Raw genomic sequence first — 23,003 nt, 5'->3', positions numbered from 1 at the left:
CGCCTCTCTTTTTCTTTTTTATATCTATTCGCTACTTTGCGTTTCTTTTGTTTTTTTTTTTCTCTCTTGATGGCTACCACCTCTACATCGCTCAATTTATGAGGTATATCTTTTAATCTAAAAGCCAAAAAATATATATAAAAGACAAAAAAGCCCTTAATGATAATTTTGGCTTCACATACCAACACCATTAGCACCATATGTCTTCTTTACACTAGGAACTATCTCTATAATGTTATAAAGTAAATAGGAAAATGATGTAAATACATGAAAGTTGAAAGTCATAGAATAGATGTGGACTCTTGTTACATATAATTTGCAAGCATGTCAACCAGCCATTTAGCACAAACAAGTCGACCAACTTAATCTTTAGGGACGAGTTTCTCCATAGAAGGGCGTACTTTACAAAGTAATTCTAATGGTACTACTTTTGGCATGGTGGTTCCTGGGCCTTCCCTCATGTCAATTTCTTCTTCGCTAACTCTTTTCCAATCAAAACATTGAATCAACAAGCCCAACGTCGACCCCATGACCCGCTGAGCGAGGTGTGCACCAGGGCATGCCCTGCGGCCTAGCCCGAAAGGCAATATCAGCTTATGTTGCTTTTCGCCGCCACTGCCCTCGAACCTTTCAGGCTTAAATCTCAATGGGTCCTCCCACAACTCAGGATCTCTGTGAATAGCCCATGCATTCACCAATAGAATAGTGTCACGTGGAACCAAGTATCCTCCTATGGTGCAATCTGCCGAAGACGCGTGTGGGACGAGAAGTGGCGCCGTCGTGTTTAGTCGAAGGGTCTCAAAGATGACGCATTGAAGGTAAGGTAGCTTCGAAACATCGGATTCTTCTACTAGACGATCAGAGCCGATAACCGAATCGATCTCTTCTTGAGCCTTCTTTAACTTTTCTGGGTTGTTCAGTAAATTTGCCATTATCCATTCTAATGTCAGTGACGATGTGTCTGTTCCCGCAATCAACAAAACCTGCACATGTATAAAAAGTTAGTGTATATCACCTTTGGGAGTCGAGATATTAATATTTCAAATGACAAATAAAACAAAACAAGTCGGTTTAAGGCCCCCCGAGCCATCAAAATTTCCTTCCAACGAATCAGTTTCTTTACCTTATTTCTTTCCAATGATTAGCCTACTTTGGATCAATGCCATTCTAAAAGGGATTCTTTGGTGTCGTAAATATATCTTACTAAGGTAAACACTAGTGATAATTGGCATATTGTCGTGTAGTGCATGAACTCCCGAAACCAGAAAAATTAGGACCTTTCATCTAAATCTATGTGAAACATCATCATCTTCTATGAAGTAAAAAGAAAGGGATTCCGCCAAGTGGTAGACTGAGGGTGAATTGCCCAGCACCCCAAACGTCAGCTCAATCGAAATGTCAGTGTCGAGGAAAATTGACGGTGCATGTGCTATTTGAGAGAGAGAGAGAGAGAGAGTTTATTGAAAAATGAAACCTGAGACTTTTCACGTTCCTTGTATATATTATCATCATTTTGTGGTCGAGGTGCATTCCAAGTCTTCCCGACAGAAGCAATTCAATCGTTGACGTTGACAACATTTCAATGCAACGACTAAAACAACAAAACAGATGGAAAGATAGGAATAAGAAACAGCACTTACAAAGATAAGCCCCTTGATCGTGAAGTCCGAGTAGTCTTCCGGCTGAGACTCTTGTAGATGCAGGAGGTGGCTGACCATGCTGTCTTCGAGCTCCGGCTCTCCCTTCTTCCTCCGGTGCTCATCGATCAACCCCTGCATGAACGCATCGATCTTCTCCTTCAGCTCCACCACCCTCTTCTTCACCCCATTGTAATCCACCAACTTTAGTATGGGCAGGAAATCGCCCGCGTAACTTATCCCGCCATTGCCGACGATCTGCTTAATCAATTTCCTCCCCTCCCTGGCCTCGGCCTCGTCCACGTTCACGCCCTCCCCGTAGTACCGCTTCCCCGCTATCATCCTCATCATGATGTTGAACGTGAGCTCCGAGAAGAGAGTCTTGAGCTCGACCTGGTGGTAGGACCCGAACCCGCCCCGGGCCAGCCGGAGCATCAGCCGCCGGATCTCATCCCTCCGGATGTGGGAGACCACGTTGAGGCGGTGCGATGAGAGGACCTCGATGGTGGCAATCTTCCGAAGGTTGCGCCACTTGTCACCATAGGACGCCGATATGAGGGTGGTGTAGCCATAGCCGAGGTGCTTGGCGATGAACAGCTTGGGGCGGTTGGCGAGCACGATGTCGTTTTTGGTGAAGCATTCCTCAGCCAGTGGCAGCGAGGACACGACCACGAGCGGCGGACCCCGAACCGGGAGGGTCATGACGGGGCCATACTTAGCGGAGAGGCGGTGGAGGGTCCTGTGAAGGGGCAATTTCAAGTGGTGGAGGTGGCCAATGATGGGGAGAGAAGGAGGAGAAGGAGGGAGGTTCTTGGGTTCTCTTGTTATGAAGAAGTAGAGAGTAACTAGAGAGAGGACAGTGACGAGGGCCGCATAGAGGATTGTGTTTTCCATGGTTTCTCTTTCTTATTTGCTTCGTGTTATAAAATTGCTGATGGAGGTTCTTCGAATATGTGCGGTGTATTTATATGTAGAGACGATAATCACATGTATATGTCGGAAGACGAAGAAGATTATGACTTGAATTCGTTGGGTATAATTTGGCTGCGTCCGTTTTGCCTTGAGAATTTTTTAACCTTTGACCGGATCAAACATATTGCGTATCAAACTTGATGAGCATATTGTTACCTTAGAAAAGTAAGAGAGATTCAAAAGGAACTTGGTGATTGTCTAGAATACGCCACAAGCTCCCGATCTTGCCGGGCACGCAACCAATGCTTCTAACTTTTTGTTGTTAAAAAGCTAGCTAAAAAATAAAATGTTGGGTAATCCCCACGTGCTCATATGGGTTCAGACTTTTGTTAAACTCTCCGCTACTTCTCTTTTCCCTCCGTTATCGACACTCTCCGTGCTCTTTCTTCCCTCTTCGATTCCTCTCTGCCGAAGGTGCGTCCCTCTGCGCTTCCAATCTCGCCGAGCCTAGTGATCGTGTGCCGTGCTTCATCTTCCCGGGAACGACGGGGAGAGACAGGAAGGCTCGGGCTTAGGGTTTCTGTGAGGTTGAGGTGTTTTTGTTTTTGGAGATTGGGCGCGAGTTTATTAAGGTTTTTGCAACTTGACGCAGGTTTTGAGTTCTCCTCCCGTTTCGTTAGTTCGATAATCTCGAGATTTGTCTCGAAACAGAGGACTGCGAAAAGAAATTTAATTAAGCTTTAGTTTCGACTAATTTTGATTCCTAATGGACTGTCAAAGCTCAGGTGATTTTGCTTCTGAATTTTCCCTATAAATTCGGTCATCTGTCGAGCACATCTTTGTTTGGAGCTTGTTAATGGAGTGCAAGAATTTCCTGTTTATGGTGTGGGGCGGAAAGAAGATGAAGTGATTCAGCAGAGAGGGTAACAGACGGAAGAGAGAGGACGTGGAGAATTTCAACACATTATATATTAAATATATATCTTTATATATACATTTTAAATTATTATGTATATATAAAAATATCAATCACGGTGAAGTTTTCTTTTGGCTATCTATGTATATTTATTTTGGGGTAATTGGATATATGATTTGAGCATATATATTTTTGATAAATTTATATTTTAACCCTTAATTTATTGAAAATGCTTAAAATTGACCTCGTGCGTGTCGAAATGACTGTCGAGATGCTGAACTCATATGTCGTTGGCGTGTCTAGAGCACTAACCACATGTCGAAAAGTGTCGGAGTATCGGACACGATACAACAAGGAGTGCTGAAGAGTGTCGGTGCTTCCTACGCGATCACTAAATAAAGTGATTTACAATTGATGTGACAAATTTGACGGGATGGACTATATTATGATTGAATTGACACAAATGCAAATATTTAGGATTGAAAAAAAAAAAACATTCTCACCAATGCTGGTCGGGTCCATGTCGGCACCACCTGGCCAAATTTGATGAGATAAACCGCATTGGCATAAATGTAAAATGTTTAGGATTGAATTGACATAAAGAAAATGTTTAGAACTTAATTGGGCACAATAGAATTGAATTGGAAAAATTAAAAAAGTTTAAAATTGAAATGGCAAAAGTGTAATAAATTTAGGACTTTTTTACAATTTTAACATGCGATTCAAACGAGACAAGGGCCATTTTTAGCCCTTTTTGAGAGCATGACCTCACTTTATACACTGATTTGAAATTTACTCTAAATATAATTATTGCGTACTGTCCCTAGATAGGACCTCCCTGAGCGATAAAGAAATTGTACAACTAAAGTTTCTAAAGTGCAATAGTGCGCAAAGGGAAAAGAAAAATGCAAGTGGGATGTGACATGCAAAAGCACTGCCTTCATAAACTATTTTCCTAAAATGTGATTTTAGACATGGAAAGAAAATACAGATGTCTTGTAATGCTAAGCCTAATGCAGAAAATGGCAACTCTATATATGTGCAACATATTCTCCTAAAATGCTAAATTTAGGAAATTAAATCTGCCCTAAACCGTTTAATTACAGAAGCTTAGTCTAAGTACAATATCCTAAAGAGATCATTTCAATATGTTAGCATGTAAAATGTATCCTACTATCCCTAACATGTAAGATGTAAATTGTTTTTGGTCCCTCCTTATGGAATGCAAATGTGGAATTCAACATGCAAATATAGTAACAAAATAAGTAACTCTAAACTTCACGTTGTAGCACTTATTCATGGAAAACCCTAATGCAATAAAAGAACAGTTTTATTATACAAGACGAAACACCATTCTATTACGCAATATAAACACGCCTAAATAGGAATATTTCTATCAATGGAAATTTGAAAATGCCGAAACATGCGATTTCTAGATATACATAGAGGAGCGTTCCGCATTAGAAGGTAGAAACCGCGAGAGGTGATCATGGCCAACTAAGAAGTGACAAATAGACAATGACCACTACGAACAAAAGACCAACTACGGTGAGGGAATTTCTTGAAATCTCTCTTCTAATTCAAAATTGTGTATACCGCCAGATGCAAATTCCTATGTATATGAAGATGAGGACATTCCTCATCATGTAATTGCTAAATATGCAAACTTGAACTTTTATTTCTTTTTTAAGAGGCAAAAACGAGATGCAAGCTCCTAATTAATCAAATATGAGTCTTATATGAAGTAAACGTGCGACACCTAACATTCAAATTTAACTCATGAACCAGCATGCAATTGATAAGGCAAATTTTACTTGACATGCATGAAGAATGATTTTTTCATGAATAAACACGCGAGAAAATTAGTAAACATGGTGAAAGTAATCTAATCAAGCAAACCCTAAAGATTATAACCTAGGAAGGACAATAAGGAAAAGTACACAAATTAAATAGCTAATAACCAAAATAAAAGTTACTAAAAAGACCCTTCTAAACCGGGACGGGTTTCAACCAAAAAAAAATCGGGATGGGTCAATGACTAGACCAAGAGCTAACCATGGTTTAGTTGATCTTAAAAGACATGGGAAGCCCGTTTGATAGAGCTTCATGTGCGAGCTTCAAAAGGAATTAGGTTAAAATTCCTGAACAGTGACACGGTGGTTGATGGACAATGTTAGGGAGTCCGAGACGTTGCCGGGGGCCTTGGGAAGAGTTACCATTTCTATTTTAAACAGCATGCTTGCCTTGTATACTCGATCATGGGTAGACCATGACAAGAATGGGTCGTAGCTACTCGGTTACGGGTGTGGACTGTGAGGCCATGGCCATACCTATCAAATGGATAGGTTGAGTCAAAAATGGTTTGACCCATATTGACCCATTAAGTTGTTTTGACTCATATTTATGCAATATAAATTAATAACCATACAAACCTATATCGAACATAATCCATATTGCTAAAACACTTCAACATTGAATCCGTCAATCGGCGGACAACAACCACCCATTGCCTAGTCTCCTGCTCGCCCCTACGACCACTTGCTGGCCCCTGCCGACGCTTGCTGACCCCACTACCCTTGCCGGATTGCCGTCCCGCCCCACTTATCTAACGCAACCACGTATATGAAAACATGTGGCGAAAATGAAAGGAGTAGAGTCATGCATTGCCATGCTGCACGACAAAACCAACACAGGAAACGCAGTGGAGATGGAGCATGCATAATGCCACATTGCACAACAAAATCAACACAGGAATCCCCCCATGAATGACTCACTATTCATTTCGTTGCTAGGACATAATCATTATGTATGATGTTGAGAAAACCTTCCTTCTAAATATTTTGATTTTGACAAAACTATCCTTACTTGGAAAGAATCTTTTTAATGCAAATAAACTTTTATTGCAGGAATGAACACGTGAATAAAAACTTATATTATTCCAATCCCGACGTTCAAACTCTACTCCCGAGATAGTTAAAGTCTTTTATTAATATGGAGAAAGATGTTGCCTTTGAAAACTTGATATTGACAAGATTTATGTGACGCGTCGGCAAGGACTTCACCGAAGCTCGAATCACTTGTTCTAGTCCGTTAAAATTGAAAGAGTTTCTTATTCGCAAGACTACTTCTGATTAATGTTCAGATTCTACAATATCTTTTAGTCAGATTCTGAAGACCCACGTTTGGCAGGTTTCCATTTGGCTGCATTATTTATGAAAGGTTATAATCTTTGATTAATAAGATTATTTTCCAATCAAATCAGGAGAGTATTTTCGATTGGATATTACCTTCCGTAAATAAGTTATGCTAAAGATTTGAATCAACTCTACTTATGGAAATAAAGAATTTAGTTTTATGGGCGACTCAATCTGAAGAGTCCAGACTTTACTCTAGCGGCTACATTATCTTCTCAAATACGGTCTCATTCAATCATTATTGATGACGTCCAATCATTGTTTGAAGAGCGATCTTTTGAAGACCTGTCCAACGGCTAGTTTGGAGGTAAAAGAGTATAAAAGGAAGATCAATGGTGACCGGCAAGAAGAGATCAGAACTTACAATTCCATAGTGCTTGAGTTATTCAGATTCATATTCTTGTTCCCAAGAGCTATAAATTCTATTTTTGAGAGTTTTTGTAAGAGTGATTGAGTGTGACATCTCTTGTAACCTTTCAACGATTCATATAGTGGACTCCGGACAATTGGCTATCAACATTGGAAAGTGGATGTAGGCTTACAAAAGTCGAACCACTATAAACTTTGCATGCATTTCTCTTACTCTAAACTTATTTTGTTGTGTTCAAATTTTGCACGTCTATTTACTGAACTTATTTAGTCCGAGTTTTGAACTTATATAAAATTTCGCATGAACTTTCAAAACTGTTCAGAATCACATATTCACCCCCATCTAGGTGATACTACTAGATACAACAATTGGTATCAGAGTAGGTTGCTCATTATCTTGAAGTATTTTACTTCAGAGCTAACGATCTACTATGTCTAACAACAATTTTTCAGGAGTAGGTGATGCACAATTCAGCAATAAACCTCTTTACTTTGATGGAAAGGATTACTATATGTGGTGCAACAAAATGAAACGGTTCTTGAAGGCGTCTGACTATTTGATGTGGGATGTTGTAGTCAATGGAGTAGTTCTTGCTGTCATGGCAACTCCATCCACCCGAAATGAGGCAAATAACAATACCAATGCTACGTATATACTATCGAGTACTAAAAATGCAAAAAGACAAGGACTTGATTCCAAAGTCGTTCACGCACTTTTCTGCGCGCTATCTACTCCTTTATATAATTGTGTTATAGAAGAAGAATCGGCAAAATCTATATGGGACAGACTTCATGTCACATATCAAGGAACCGACAAAGTGAAAGAGACCAACCTCAACATTCTATTAAGTGATTATGAGGCTTTCAAGATGAAGCTCGATGAGTCAATTACCGATATGAGTGACTGGTTTCAAATATTAGCAAGCGGTCTTACAAGGCAAGGTGCTCCCATGGCTAAACCAATGCAAGTCAGAAAAATCCTTCAAGGACTAACAACCAACTAGAATTACATCATGCCATCCATACAGGAATGTCAAACAATCAGACTTTTATCCATTGATGAGCTTGTTGGAACTTTACAATCATATAAGACAGAACTTGCCAACAAAATAAGAGACTCAAAAGGTAAGAAGTCAATTGCCTTGAAATCTAAAATTGACTATGAATTGCCAAATTCAGAAGATAAAGATGAAAATGATGAAGAACTTGCACTCATGGTGAAGAAATTCAGAAAGATGGCTCGAAAAGGCAGGAATTTCAAAGGGAAGAAATTATTCAACCAAGATGATGAGAGATAGTTAAATAGTGACAAGCAAGAGAGGAAAGATGTAGTATGTTTTCACTATAAGAAGGTAGGACACAACAAACCAAAGTGCCCACTTCTCAAGAAAGACTAAGTCAAGTATGAGAAATACAAGAAGGCACTAAAGGCAAAAACTTTGAGTGATACTGAAGATAGTGAAGATGACTATGTGAACATATGTCTCATGGCAAAGTCAGATTCAGAATCGGACTTAGATTTAGCTTCGGATATCGAGGTATGTTCTTCCGAAATACCAGATGAAGTTTCTGAATATATCAATGAGTTGTGCAAGAATTACGAAAATGCTTTCAAAAAGGTTTCTAAGTTGACAAAGGAAGTTTCCTCTTTAAAACAACAAGATGCTTCTCAAAAAGACAAGATCAAGTTTTTGCAAAGGGAATTTCATCAAATCAAGGAAAATCATAATTTGATTTCGAAAGAAAATGATTCTTTGAAAATTGAGATTGAAAGTATTTCAAAAAGGTTTTCTCAGAGCTCGAAAACTTTGGAAAACATTATTTCCAAACAAATTCTTTTCAACGACAAGTCTGGTTTAGGTCTCAAAAAGAAAAGCAATATCAAACATAGATTTCCTGAAACAAATGATAGAATTTTGTAAAAACCTTCCAAGTCCGCATATTGACAGCACTTTCATAATTAGTTTACAAAACTTTATGTGCGGAAATTTTGCATAAACTATGATGGTTCAAATCATATCAAAGATAACTGTATGAAAATCTAGAGACCTATCAATAGAAAGTTATCAACTCTAACTAACTTATATGTGTACCAAAGAAATAGTGAGTTACTTTATATTTGTAGGTACCAAGGAAGAGAAAGGACAAATGATTTACGGACAATGAATGTTCAAGTTACATGATTGGTGATCTAGAAAAATTCATTCAAATATCAAAATACAATGGTAGAAGTGTGTCCTTTGGAGGAAACAATAAAGAAAAAGTAATTGGCAAAGGAACTGTAAGGATTGGAAACTTAACGATCGATGACGTCTCCCTAGTGAAAGGATTGAATTACAATTTGATCTCTATAAGTCAACTTTGTGACTCGGGATATCAAATTTGGTTTCAAGATACAAAATGCTCAAGTATCAATAAAGACAAGAAGTGAACTTTCACCGTTCGACGTCATGGAATCATCTATCTTCCGGATGTTGATTCTGAAGACATCAAGTGTCTCATATCCATCAAGAATGAATCTAAACTGTGGTACAAAAAGCTAAGCCATATTGGTATCAAGATATATCAAAGTTATCTTCAAAGAAGCTAGTTTGAGGTTTACCATAGACAAAATTTGAAAAATCTAAACTTTGCTCAGCTTGCACTCTTGGAAAATAGGTAAGAAGTTCATTTAAATCAATTAACCAGGTTAGAACTAAACATGCATTACAGCTGCTTCATATGGACATCTTTGGGCCAAACAGAACTTCAAGTCTTGAAGGTAAGAAATACTGTCTTGTTATCACCGACGATTATTCAAGATTTACATGAGCTTATTTCTTACTCACAAAAATGATGCTTTCTCATCTTTTTCAATATTTGCCAAGAAGGTTCAGAATGATAAAGGATATGCTAGTTCCTACATAAAAAAAAATCATGGGGCTCAGTTTGAAAACAAAGCTTTTTTTATTTCTGTGATAAGTTTAGAATTTAGCATAATTTTTCAACTCTTTACACACCTCAACAAAATGGGGGTGGTAGAAAGGAAAAATCATTTTTTGTGGGAAATGGCAAGAACTCTTCTGATAGGAAACAAAATTGCTTCACGTTTACGGGCAAAAGCAATTTCTACAGCTTACTACATATTAAATTATGTTTCTTTAAGACCAATTCTTGAGAAAACTCCCTATGAGCTTTTCAAAGATAGAAAACTAGATATTGCATATTTTCGTTTGTTCGGGTGTAAATGCTTTATTCTAAAAAATACTAGCAACTATATTGGCAAGTTTGATGAGAAATCGGATGAAGGAATATTCTTAGAATATTCAACAATGAGAAAAGCTTACGGGGTCTACAACAAAAATTCTCGTGCGGTTGAAGAATCAATGAATGTCAAGTTTGATGAAAACTTTGAGAATCAGCCTGAACATGCTCAAGTTCCTTCATTTAATCAAATTTCAGAACCAATCGAAGAATGTGAAAAGAACGAAGCTTCTCAAGAAAATGATACTTTTGAAGAAGTTCATAATCAAGAAACATGTAACAAGAGAACCCGAGGAGATGCAATCTGAATCCAAAGACCCAAGTGATGCTCAAGACGAAAGAATCAACAAGAACTGAAAACACAAATACAGTCATCCTATGGAGCTTATAATGGGAAGCTTGGATGATGAAATCAAAACCAGACGAAACTTCAAGCAACCAACAAGCAACATAGCACTTGTTCCTGAAGTTGAACCGAAAGGAATTGAAGAAGCTCTTGTTAATGAAAACTAGATCAACGCTATGCAAGAAGAACTTCATCAATTCAAGATCAATAATGTCTGGGAGCTTGTGTCAAGACCCAAGAATTGTCTAGTAATAAGAACAAAATGATATTCAGAAACAAGCTGAATGACAAGGGAAAAGCAATCAGAAACAAAGCAAGATTAGTGACAAAAGGATATTCCCAATAAGAAGAAATAAACTACGATGAAACCTACGCACCAATTGCCATGTTCAAGATCATAAGGCTACTTCTTGCTTATACTTGTTACAATGACTTTAAAATTTTTCAGATGGACGTAAAAAGCGTGTTTTTGAATGGATATATCAAAGAAGAAGTTTATGTCGAACAAGCCCCTGATTTTGAAGAATTGAGAGGGAAAGATCTCGCCTACACACTGAAGAAAGCTTTATACGGATTGAAACAAGCACCACGTGCCCGGTACGAAAGATTGAGTAGCTTTCTATCCGAACAAAAATTTATCAAAGGTGATGTTGACACTGCCCTCTTTATTTAGAAGCGGGGTAAAGATATTCTTCTTGTTCAATTTTACGTTGATGATATTATTTTTTGGTTCTTCTAACAAACGTCTGTGCAAGAATTTTTCCAAAGTAATGCGGGATGAGTTCAATATGAGCACGATGGGAGAATTAAGATTTTTCTTGGACTTTAAATACATCAGATCAAGAAAGGAATATTTATTCATTGAGAAAAATATGCATTGGAAATTATCAAGAAGTTTGGTCTGAAAAACTGCAAAAAGACAAAGACTCCTATGTCACATTCTTCCAAACTTGACAAAGATGAACAAGGAAAAGAAGTTGATCCAAAGCTTTATGGCAGCATGATTGGCTCATTTCTATATCTTAAAGCTTCAAGACCTGACATATTATATAGCGTATACTTATGTGCGAGATTTCAATCAAACCCAAAAAAATTGCATCTCCGAACTATTAAAAGGATCATCAAGTTTATTGGGACTTATCCCAATTATGGTTTATGGTACTTTAAGGAGTCCGATTTCATTCTAAGAGATTATTCAGATGCAGATCTCGCTTGATGTAAGATTGATAGGAAAAGTATTTATGGAACTTGTCAACTCATGGGAAATATGCTGATTTCTTGGTATTCTAAGAAGTAAAGAACAGTTGCACTCTCTACAACAGAAACAAAATATGTACCCCATGGAAGTTGTTATGTTCAAATTTTATAGTTAAAACAACAACCAAGAGATAATGGAGTTAAAGATACGAATGTAGAGACACAATGTGACAACACTATTGCCATTAATCTAACTAAAAATCCCATTCTTCAATCAAGGACGAAATACATTGAGATCAAACGTCATTTCATTCGTGATCATGTTCGGAATGGAGATGTCCACATTCAGAAACCTGGTACAAAGAATCAACTCGTAGATATATTCACTAAACCTCTCGATAAAGAAACTTTCAATTATATTTGCAATGAATTAGCTATTGTTAATCCTTTATCTTGAGTTGTATTAGAAGCAGGTTCTTCGTACATTTTGGAGGCATAATTGCAGTACACTCATTTAGAAGCAAAGGTCGGTTATTTCATTACTTTCAATATCTTGATTTCACGACATTGCAAGGACTTAAGGTAAGTTCTCTAGCAATCTTTTCATATATTGTTGATTGAAATAATATCTATTAATTTCAATTGATCTCCTATTAATTTTATTCGAAATTCATTTTATTTCCAAAGATAACCTTTTTACAGTTTTCTTTTCTATTTCAATTTTGAAAAAACATGAACCGTCACCTTTGTCTCTCTAAAAATGCCTATTTTTGTCAAGATTTAACTGTTCTCTTTAGACACCTTAAACAACCGTTTAACAGAACACTCGCTCTTTCTTCTCCTTCAAAACGTCTCTCTCATTTTCTCAAAGTTGCAAACTTTTTCATTTAGGGCTCCAAAATCGTCCTCCTCTGCGAAGAAAGTTGTCGAGGAAAGTGAGAGATAACAGGTAAAATCGTCTTGTCCAATGAAGGATGCTAGATCTCGCGATATAACTCCAATTGATATTTCAGCGTCAAAACACGAAGACGACAGAGACATTGCTCGAAGAGACGCAGGTTTGTCTAAAACACTATTTGATGAAAGAGTTGCTTTGGCTCTTTCTATCAAACCCCTCCATGATGCCTTCAAGACTTAGGGGTCAGTAGACTATATGATTATGAAACTTCTAGGGATTCATAAGTATGCTAGTGAGAAGGATTATCTTGCAATTTTGGAACTACCTATTCAAACTGTAATCCCTCTTGCTACGAATATTCCTAAAAATGTGTCATGAAAGGGTAAAGAAAAGGTTAGGGCATCTGGTATACCCAAACCGAAGAAGACTCCGACAAAAGGAATTGTTAATGAGAAACGTATATCGGAGGACAGCAACATCGAAACCAAAGGAAGATTTGATGATGATGATGACATTATGGTGAAAGACTTTAAAAGGAGAAAGGGATTTGTCGGGGACAAAAGTTTTAAAAGCAAACTCTTTATGTCCCAAAAGCCACTAGAAAGATATGAGGTTTTGAAACATCGTGGTGTCATGCCTCAGAAAGTATTCAATGTGAAATACTTTGACAGAGTTGGTATCCCTGTGAGAAAACATCTCGAGGAGATGAAGTTCAGGGACTTTGTAATTGTTAGAGCAACTATCTTTCCTGAAATAGTGGCTTAGTTCTACTCAACTTTGGCCTTCACTGATCCAAATTATTTGTTATATTGCATTGGAGATGATCGGTATAACTTACATATTTCTGAACTTGCAAAGATCAAGGAGGTTGGGCAAGAGACTTCAAACCAATTAACATTCAACCTGAAACAGCATATAGTTTCCTGACTAGGAAGGAAAATTATTCTAGAGAATCAAAAGCTCATATTGCATACAATGACTTTCCTTTAAAGCACATTGTATTGCACAAGGTTGTGATTGAATGTATGTGACCAAAGGCCTCCTAGAAAACTGATGTCTCGGAGTATGAAGCCAGGTTAATGTGGGGACTTTTAATAGGGTATGATTTTTATCTAGCTCATACTATTCTTCTCCATATGTACAGAACTGTGCAAAAATCAAAAGGATAATTACCTTGTGCTGGATTAGTCTTTTGAATTTTGAATTAGTTCGTCTTCCCGCTGAGCTAATCCAAAATCAGAGTCAAATCATGGTTGCTGGAGAGACCATGATTCAGAAAATAGGGTTCAAGTTGATAGACAAAGGATGGATGAACAATAACAGTGAGTTTGTTCAAGTTGAACTAGAAGAGAAGAATGAAGAGGCAGAAAGATCTACAAAGAGAAGGAAAATAGTTGCAAGAAAAAGGCAAGAAGACTATTGTTCAAGATGAAGCATTTGAAGAAAAAAAGTCTGAGGAAGAAGTAGATGAGTTAACAGGCTCTGATGATGAAAGAACTCTTTTAGTCTCATCTGAAGATAATCTCAATCCCAAGACAAATGATGATGATGTCGGCAAGGATGACATAGTTGATACTTTTGCTAGAGATGCTGAGAAAACACATGAGCATGAGAATCTTAAGAGCAAAGAAGAAGATCTCCTTAATCCTCATGTAAGTGGAGGAAGTAAGGAAGTAAATGATGAAGAGACATTTGCTAAGAAGGCGAAAAGAGAAGTAAAATATGCTCAGGAACAATATATCGAGATGTATGAAGAGCATGTGGATAGCAGAGAAGTAGCATCAAGGCTTGATGAACTGGTTCCTAGTTTGATGGACACTGAATCTTTAAGATCTAAAGATATAGAAGTTCATAAGGCTAGTGATTCACTTATTGTTGGTATAGAGTTTACGGCAGTGATTCCTGATAAAACAGCAAAGATTCAAGAGGAGAGTAAAGAAGAAGCTGAAGCCTCTACATTTGTTCAGAGGCAGACTGAATCTATTACACAGATAGAAAAAATGCTAGTCAAGGGAGCAACCCAGACGAGAAGAATCTAATGTTCAAGGGGACTGACTCTTAGAAAAGTAATCTATAGCAGCTGGTGTGAAAATACAGAAGGAGACAAAATTTGCTGTTGTTGAACTTGAAAAGAAGACTTTAGATGTAACCCCTTCTCAGACTCAGAGGAAGATTAACTTACAGTGAATTCTAAATTCAATCTCTAACGGAATTTCTTTTAAAAAGGGAAATAGTCAAATGAGTGATGAAGGTAGAGCTGCCACTCCTGCTAGGAAATTGACATCTGAAGAAACTTTGAATGCTTTCATCAAAGAACTTGTGGATTCAAAATCCTCCTAGAGTCTTGTTCAGAAGGATGTGGAGAAACTTCAGACTGAAGTGCTGGAGACACTGGATGTAGTCCAAAAAATGGTAGAGAAGAAGTTAAACATCTTTCAGAAAATGCTTGACCAATATTGCCACATTTTCTGTTCTGAAATGGCAAGTTTGGGGACTTAAACATTGATTCAAGATGAAAGAATTACTCAAGAGTTCTCTGCATTATAGGTTGTTAGAGGCCTTGCTACTATCATTGCTGGTTTGTCTAGAGGAAATCAGGCCTAGCCTGAAGAAGGTGCACAGAAGGGTGACAAAGGGCCAAAAGATGTTCCCTCTTCTTCTACAAAACCACCTCCACCACCTTCTATTTGATTCTTGTGTATCAAATAGCTGATGTTTGACTTTGTTTTGTCAGACTTTGATAAAGACTATTTTGACTTACACTATCATGTCATTATTATAGGCTGATAGTTCTGCTACTTAGACAAAGCTTAGTTCGTGAGCTATCCTGCTTGATCATCACCATTGCTAATGACAAAAGGGGAAAAAAGTGTCTCAATTCTATTGCAGGATTGTAGGATTATGTACGCAAGTCGTTATTGTAGAGGAACGTATGCTAAGATGAAGTATCTTATATGAAATATCATTGTTCTTCGCACGACATCACTCATAGTGATATTTTCTAGTTTATGTGTGTATATATTGGACTGATATATTTTTCTGATATATTTTTTAGATGCACATCATTTCGAAAAGATTTACATGGCAGAAGGCATAAAAGTTTACATCTTTGTGAAATCTTTTCTGTGCTTTATCTTATTCAAAAAAAAATTCAAAATCTAATCTTACTGAGAAAATTTTGTAATCATTCAAAAGGGGGAGATTGTTAAGAAAACTTTCCTTTTAAATATTTTAATTCTAACAAAACTATCCTTATTTGGAAAGAATCTGGTTAATGCAAATAATTTTTTTATTGCAGGAAAGAACACGTGAATAAAAGCTTATATTGTTCCAAACCCGGCGTTCGGACTCAAAGTGTAGTTGTCACGTACATACTTCCGAGATAGTTAAAGTCTTTTATTCGGATGGAGAAAGATGTTACCTCTGAAGATTTGATATCAAGAAGATTTCCGTGACATTTCTGCAAGAACTTTGCTACGACTCAAAATCACTGTTCTAGTCCTTTCAAATTCAAAGAGTTTCTTCTTCCGAAGACCGCTTCTGAGTTATGTTCGGATTCCGCACTATCTTTCAATCAGATTCCGAAGATCCACGTTTGACAGGTTTCTGTTTGGCTATGTTATTTATGGAAGTTTGTAATATTTGATTGACAAGATTATTTTCCAATCAGATCATGAGAATATCTTTGATTGGATATTACCTTCCAGGAATAAGTTTTGCTAAAAGTTTGAATCAACTCTACTTATGGAAACTAAGGATTTAGTTGTATGGGCAATTGGATTTGAATGGTTGAGATTCTACTCCAATGGCTACTATATCTTCACAAATACAATCTCATTCAATCACGATTGATGACGTCCAATCAGTGTTTGAAGAGCAATCCTTTGAAGACTTGTCCAATAGCAAGTTTGAGGGTAAAGGAGTATAAAAAGATATCAATGATGACCAGTAGGGAGAAATCATAACTTACAATTCCATAGTGCCCGAGTTATTTAAATTCACATTCTTGTTTTCGAGAGCTATAAGTTTTATTTTTAAGAGGTTTTGTAAGAATGATGGAGGATGACATCTCTTGTAACCTTTCAACGATTCATATAATGAAATCCAGTCAATCTACTATCGGTATGGGAGAATGGACGTAGACTTGCTAAAACCGAACCACTATAAACTTTGTGTGCATTTCTCTTACTCTAAACTTACTTTATTGTGTTTAAATTTTTGTACGTCTATTATTGAACTTATTCAATTTGAGTTTTAAACTTGTTTAAAATTCCACATTAAGTTTCAAAACTGTTTAAAATCACCTATTCACCCCTCTTTAGGTGATATTGCTAGATACAACATATGAGAGAATGGAATTCCTCGTTGGCTCTCTGTAACATCTTTGTTTGGAGAGGGCACAAAAATTGTTCAAGAGACGCATGAATAGATTGACTCAACTACTAGCATTTATTCAACCCAAAAAAAAAAAAATAACCTTTATAAACTAAATGAGTTGTAAATGGATTAAAATAGAGTTTTGTCTTTAAACCCATTAACAACCCCTATATACTTAAGTTTACAAGTCAAACCCGTTAACAACCCATTTATTAAAATATAAGTCTTTAAACCATTTTGACACTAGCTGACCCATATGACTTGGCTGTGGCCTGGCCATTGATTGCGTCACTGTTGCTAAGCCCACAACGTGACCATCATGGGCTTGGTCATGGCTAGGCCTTCACTTGTCAATGGCCCAAATTTGTCATGTGCCAAGGCTGGACCGGCTAGGATCACTTCAGACTAATTCTTTGATAAAATTACCAGAGAAATATATAGTGGAAAATCCTTTTGGTAGGAGATAATTTCCAATTACATGCATATATGCAATAATGATCTTTGGGGAGAAAATTTTCGGCGTTAACATGACTTAGAGCAGTTTTGTATGCCATACGTGTGATTTGAACAAGTAACATTCAATCAAATACACCAACCATGAGAATCTTTGGGCACAAATAGTTTTGTTACTTGCCATAATACATCATAAGCTAGAGAGCAGGGCCTGAAAATTAATGAATTTTCTCAATGATGTAGTAAACTTTTGTTCGGTACTTGAATAAGGGCATGGCAATCAATTTTGAAAATATCAGCTTGTAACTAATTTAGAAGACAATTATCTCACTATAACTAATATTCAATAAAAGATGAAAAGAAGCATATTCTTGCTTTATATCTATAGAAAGATCGTGCAAGAAGAGCAGCTTGCACGCGAGCAACAACATGGGGAAAAGATATGTAGAAGATTGCGAAAAGAAGGCAGATTGAAAAAACATGTGACCTTGCATTAACAAGAGAAAATTAAAGTGCAACAAAATACTCTGAATGTATACTTTCAGAAAGGCTAATTATACTCAATTAAAGTAATACTAGGTTCATATAAGAACAATCCATAGAGCACCATTAGCGCCATATATGTTCTTTACACTAGGAGCCTAGTCTAAAAAGTTCCGAAACAAATAGGAAGATGAAAATATGCAGTTGAAACTCGTAAATCAGATTTGCACTCTTAGTACATATAGCATGAAAGCATATCATCCAACCATTTCGTGACAAACTAGTCGACCAACTTAATCTTTAGGGAGGAGTTTCTCCATAGGGGGGCGCACTTTACACAATAATTCTAATGGTACTGCTTTTGGCATGGTGTTTCCTGGACCTTCCCTCATATCAATCTCTTCTTCGCTCAATTTTTTCCAATCAAAACACTGAATCAGCAACCCCAACGTCCACCCCATGACCCGCTGAGCCAAGGGTGCACCGGGGCATGCCCTCCGTCCCAGCCCAAAAGGTAATATCAGCTTATGTTGCTTTTCGCCGCCAATGCCCTCGAACCTTTCGGGCTTGAAGCTCAATGGGTCCTCCCACAACTCAGGATCTCTGTGAATGGCCCATGCATTCACTATCACAATAGTGTCACGTGGAACGAAGTATCCTCCAATAGTGCAATCAGCCGATGACGCGTGCGGGAGGAGAAGTGGCGCCGTTGTGTTTAGTCGAAGGGTCTCTGAGATGATGCATTGAAGGTAAGGTAGCTTCGCAACATCCGATTCTTCTAACCCACTATTGTGGCCGATAACGGAATCAATCTCATCTTGGGCCTTCTTGAGCTTTTCAGGGTTGTTTAATAAATTTGTCATTATCCATTCTAATGTAATTGATGATGTGTCTGTTCCGGCAACTAACATAACCTGCACATTCGGGTAAAGTCAATGGGTAAATCAACTTTAGGAGTCGGAGATAATAAGACTTCAAATGACAATAAGACTACTCACAGTAAGACTATCTAGAAGAAAAGAAAAAGGCACTGTACTCTTAATATTAAGCGGAGAAATAAAAATGAAACCCATGTCATTTCCGACAGGACCTTTTGATCTAAGTCAATGTGAAACATCCTTATCTTGTGCGATGAACACAGAAAGGGGTTGCTCCAAGTGGTGCCCTGAGAGTGAATGGCCCAGAATCCACAGCCACAAACTCAGCCTAGTCGCTAAGTCCCAGTCGTCTCGAGGAAGTTTGACAATACATGCGACAAAAGACAACAGTAGTGACTGCAACTCCTGGCGACACATTTCTTCAGTAAAATCGTAATATCTAGGATTTTGGTGCATTTGAGAGTGTGTGCGTCGTATTTCTGTCTATTGAAAAAAGAAACCTAAGATTTTTCACCATCGTTGTAAGTATAATTATCATTTTGTGGTGGAGGTGCATTCTGAATCTTCCGAACAGAAGCCCTTTTGATCATGCAGTCCGACAAATCGCCCGACTCAATTCAACTGTGTAATCACTAGACAGGAATAAGAAACAGCAACTTACAATGACAAGCCCTTTGATCATGAAGTCCGAGTAGTCTTCCGGCTGAGACTCTTGTCGACGCAGGAGGTGGCTGATCATGCTGTCCGCGAGCTCCGGGTCTCCCTTCTTCCTCCGGTGCTCGTCGATCAAGCCTTGAATGAACACATCGATCTTCTCCTTCAGCTGCACCACCCTCTTCATGACCCCATCGTAATCGACCAACTTTAAAATGGGCAGGAAATCGCCCAAGTGCCTTATCCCGCCCTGACCGGCAATCTGCTTAATCACCCCCCTCGCCTCCCTTGCCTCCGCCTCGTCCACGTTCACGCCCTCCCCGTAGTACCGCTTCCCCGCGATCATCCTCATCATGATGTTGAACGTCAGCTCCGACAAGAGAGTCTTGAGCTCAACCCGGTGGTGGGACCCGAACCCGCCCCGGGCCAGCCGGAGCATCAGCTGCCAGATCTCATCCCTCCGGACGTGGGAGAGCATGTTGAGGCGGTGCGAGGAGAAGACCTCAATGGTGGCTATCTTCCGGAGGTTGCGCCACCTGTCGCCATAGGACGCCGTGACGATGGTGGTGTAGTTGTAGCCGAGGTGCTCGCTGATGAACAGCTTGGGGCGGTGGGCGAGCACGATGTCGTTCTTGGTGAAGCATTCCTCAGCCAGCGGCAGCGAGGAAACGACCACAATCCGCCGGGCCCCGAACCGGAGGGTCATGACGGGGCCATACTTACTGGAGAGGCCGTGGAGGGTCCTGTGAAGGGGCAGTTTCAAGTGGTGGAGGTGGCCGATGATGGGGAGAGGAGGAGGGGATGGAGGGAGGTTCTTATGTTCTCTTGTGAGGAAGAAGTAGAGAACTACTAGAGAGAGGACAGTGAAGAGGATCGCACCCAGAATTGTGTTCTCCATTTTTTTTTCTTTGCTTCGTGTTACGAACTGGCACTCTGCTGAGTGTACGTATATATAGAGACAATGAGATGATCACACAGAGAGCGCCGTACGCCATTTTTGGTTTCTTTTCGCTTTGGCATTGTTTATTATTTGGTGGATGTAGCAAACTTGATTTAGGCTTTGTTACAATGCACGTGAAAGAAGGAAACAAGAAAGTCGACTAAAAATGACAAATTATTGCATGGGTACTATGCACCGTTCAGTGTTTCTTGAACTGACAGTTACGTTCGACCTAAAAAATAAAAAATAAAAATACTGACAATTACCGCCCAGTCCAACTGGCATTAACTTCAAATTCTATCTTGGCATTTGTATCTGCGCTCACAAAGGGGTTTGACTGCTTCACGCTCGAACAAATCTCAATTTCGCCGATCATACATTGATGAGAGGGGGCATTTTTCCAAACCAGGTGGAAAAAACAAACTAATTACCAAACCAAGTGTTGACTTTTTTTATTTACCAAATCAGGTGTCGCTCGGCAATCATAATGCCGAGCGACACCCGGCTCGGCAGTCACACCGCCGGTCGGGGGGGAAGTGGTGGCCCCCACCCGCTCGGCACCATCGATGCCGAGCGGATGGCCGCCCCGATCCGCCAAATTTAATTAATTTTATTTTTCATTTAAAATATGAGATAATTTGCATTGATTAACTTTCCATGTAAATTTGCCCAAAAAAAATTTTCCATCTAAATTTGGTTCTGCCCATTTAATTGTTTATCACGGGGGTAAGTACAGTACAAGTGCCACAACTTTTGTACGGCGATCACTTGAGTGCCACAACTTTTTTTTCGATCACCCGAGTACCAAATCGGAGCAAAAGGGATCACTTGAGTGCCATTTCCAGCAAAACATCCTACGTGGACTTTCTATTTAATGTTTTATTGTGACATGGAAATTAAAAAAGAATGAGAAGTCCACAGTGGAAATTCTTGTCCAACGTGTCCTTCTAAAAGAGAAAATGACGCCACATAATTCGGTGTCTATAGAAACCCGCGTTCGATCGTAAGTGAGAGAGAACAATCAAAATTAGGGCTTGAACAAGGGCTCGAAACCTTCCCTCTCTCAAATCGATCTCTGTCCGACAAGATTCGATGCTCACCAAATCAAATTAGGGCTTCGATCTTCATCAACCTTTAGTGCCTCAAGCTAATCGATCGAAGGCCCTACTCTATTCCTATGATTCTTGTCCGGTCTCCGAAGGCAGAGGAAGCATTTATCGTGTGACGAACCGGGGTCGACACAAGCAAAGGTAAGTGATTTGTTGTTTATGTGAAGTGATTAATAAACAAGAAGCGAAACAAAATGCAAGAAAGGTGATCCGTTGGAGGAAAAAGGAAAGCGATCTCGCTGGCAGAGTATAAAGGTCAGCTTCATGTTGTGAGTTGTACCCTTATGTCGTTTGTGTCCACTAGCCGACAACGAAATTGTTGTTTTCTTAATGTGGTGGGGTCGTGAGGACCAAGTGCTGAAGCTGTCGTGCCTTTACTTTGCTGTTGATCCTTGTCATGGAAAAAAATTATTCTTTCTTTGGTGCACTGTCAAGGGTTGTAGTCCCCGTTATAAAAAAAAAGATTATTTTTTCTATAACTATACTAGTAAATGCTTGTGTTGTTGTGGTCCCTATGATGAAGAAAAAACTGATGTACAATTGGCTGCAAAGGCTAGCAAAATTATTAGCAGATGATAGAGAAGCTAGAAAAATTATTTCTTTTATGGCTGCACTATTAACATGGTTTGTGTTTTGGTCTTTGTTATACAAAAAAATTATTTTATCTTTCATGCGGTGTTAACATAACCGGCATTGGACATGTTTATGATGATAATGGTATGAGAGATATTGTTTACCAACATCTGCATGGTCATGAGATTTTTCTGTATGTTGGATATGAAGGTGATGAACATCCGAATGAGGAGGGCCGGTGGAATAATTCATCGCTCAGTATGCCATGGCGAAGGGCATAATAAGATTGGTTGTCCAAGAAAGAAGGCCCAACAAGGACAAGATAACACATGAAGGAGTAATGATGCAGGGGCACATGAGGGCACCAGGGGAAGTCAAGCTAGAGGACAAAGTGTTGGGACAACTCAGCCGATGCAAAGAAGCAAACTTCAAGTAAGCTGTTTGAAAGATTTCAAAGCATTTTTTTTTTTTTGTCATTGTTGCATTACATTAATGATGCTACGTCATTTGCGGGTTAAAAGAAGATAGAGTTAGGCTACGGGGGTGGGTGAGGGCACCATAAGATGAAAACAAAAAACGAATCGAACCGGACAACAGAGTTGTGAGTGGGTATACTAAATTAGGTGATTTAGACGGTTCAAAGTGACAATTCTAGTGTTCATCGTGATCAACACGAATCAGGTCTTTATCGTAACTAGTGAAGATGGAGACTCAGTACACAATGTCATCCCTGTCAATGAGTTCGAACACACATACATCTCTTACACAAAGACCGGTTTCTCTTACGAATGACGACCAATCGGTAGAGAGAAATTCCATTTCTC

At 38.7% G+C, this 23,003-nt stretch overlaps 1 protein-coding gene and 1 long non-coding RNA gene across 4 annotated transcripts; one reads left to right on the top strand and one right to left on the bottom strand.

Moving 5' to 3' along the window:
- Positions 1-356: 356 nt before the first annotated feature.
- LOC115742081 (cytochrome P450 81E8-like) lies at positions 357-20,555 on the bottom strand. 3 transcript variants are annotated; one of them, XM_048272889.1, is made up of 2 exons: positions 19,565-20,555; positions 357-983 (listed from the first exon to the last, which is right to left on the bottom strand). In XM_048272889.1, the coding sequence occupies exons 1-2, from the start codon at positions 20,453-20,455 to the stop codon at positions 363-365; spliced, it is 1,512 nt and encodes a 503-aa protein (XP_048128846.1). In that variant the 5' UTR covers positions 20,456-20,555; the 3' UTR covers positions 357-362. The 3 variants fall into 3 exon arrangements, with proteins under 3 accessions (XP_048128846.1, XP_030532043.2, XP_048128845.1); XM_030676183.2 differs by lacking the exon at positions 19,565-20,555 and adding an exon at positions 1,641-2,644; XM_048272888.1 differs by lacking the exon at positions 357-983 and adding an exon at positions 18,079-18,939 and having other exon boundaries at positions 19,565-20,482.
- LOC125312908 lies at positions 2,373-20,459 on the top strand. Its single transcript, XR_007196981.1, has 3 exons — positions 2,373-2,460; positions 18,775-18,779; positions 20,390-20,459. It is a non-coding gene; the product is annotated as an uncharacterized LOC125312908 (long non-coding RNA).
- Positions 20,556-23,003: the final 2,448 nt, after the last annotated feature.

The sequence above is a fragment of the Rhodamnia argentea genome, chromosome 11 (assembly GCF_020921035.1).
Source record: "Rhodamnia argentea isolate NSW1041297 chromosome 11, ASM2092103v1, whole genome shotgun sequence".
Taxonomy (NCBI): Eukaryota; Viridiplantae; Streptophyta; class Magnoliopsida; order Myrtales; family Myrtaceae; genus Rhodamnia; species Rhodamnia argentea.
Note: the sequence above shows the minus strand (reverse complement) of the source record. Positions and strands in the feature narration are given on the sequence as shown.

What these genes read in the sequence shown, in the direction of transcription:
- LOC115742081 (XM_048272889.1), bottom strand. Translation starts at nt 20,455, where the DNA reads ATGGAGAACACAATTCTGGGTGCGATCCTCTTCACTGTCCTCTCTCTA. An exon ending in TGATCAAAGGGCTTGTCATT is followed by an intron (nt 984 to 19,564) that starts GTAAGTTGCTGT and finishes ATACATGTGCAG; the next exon opens with GTTTTGTTGATTGCGGGAAC.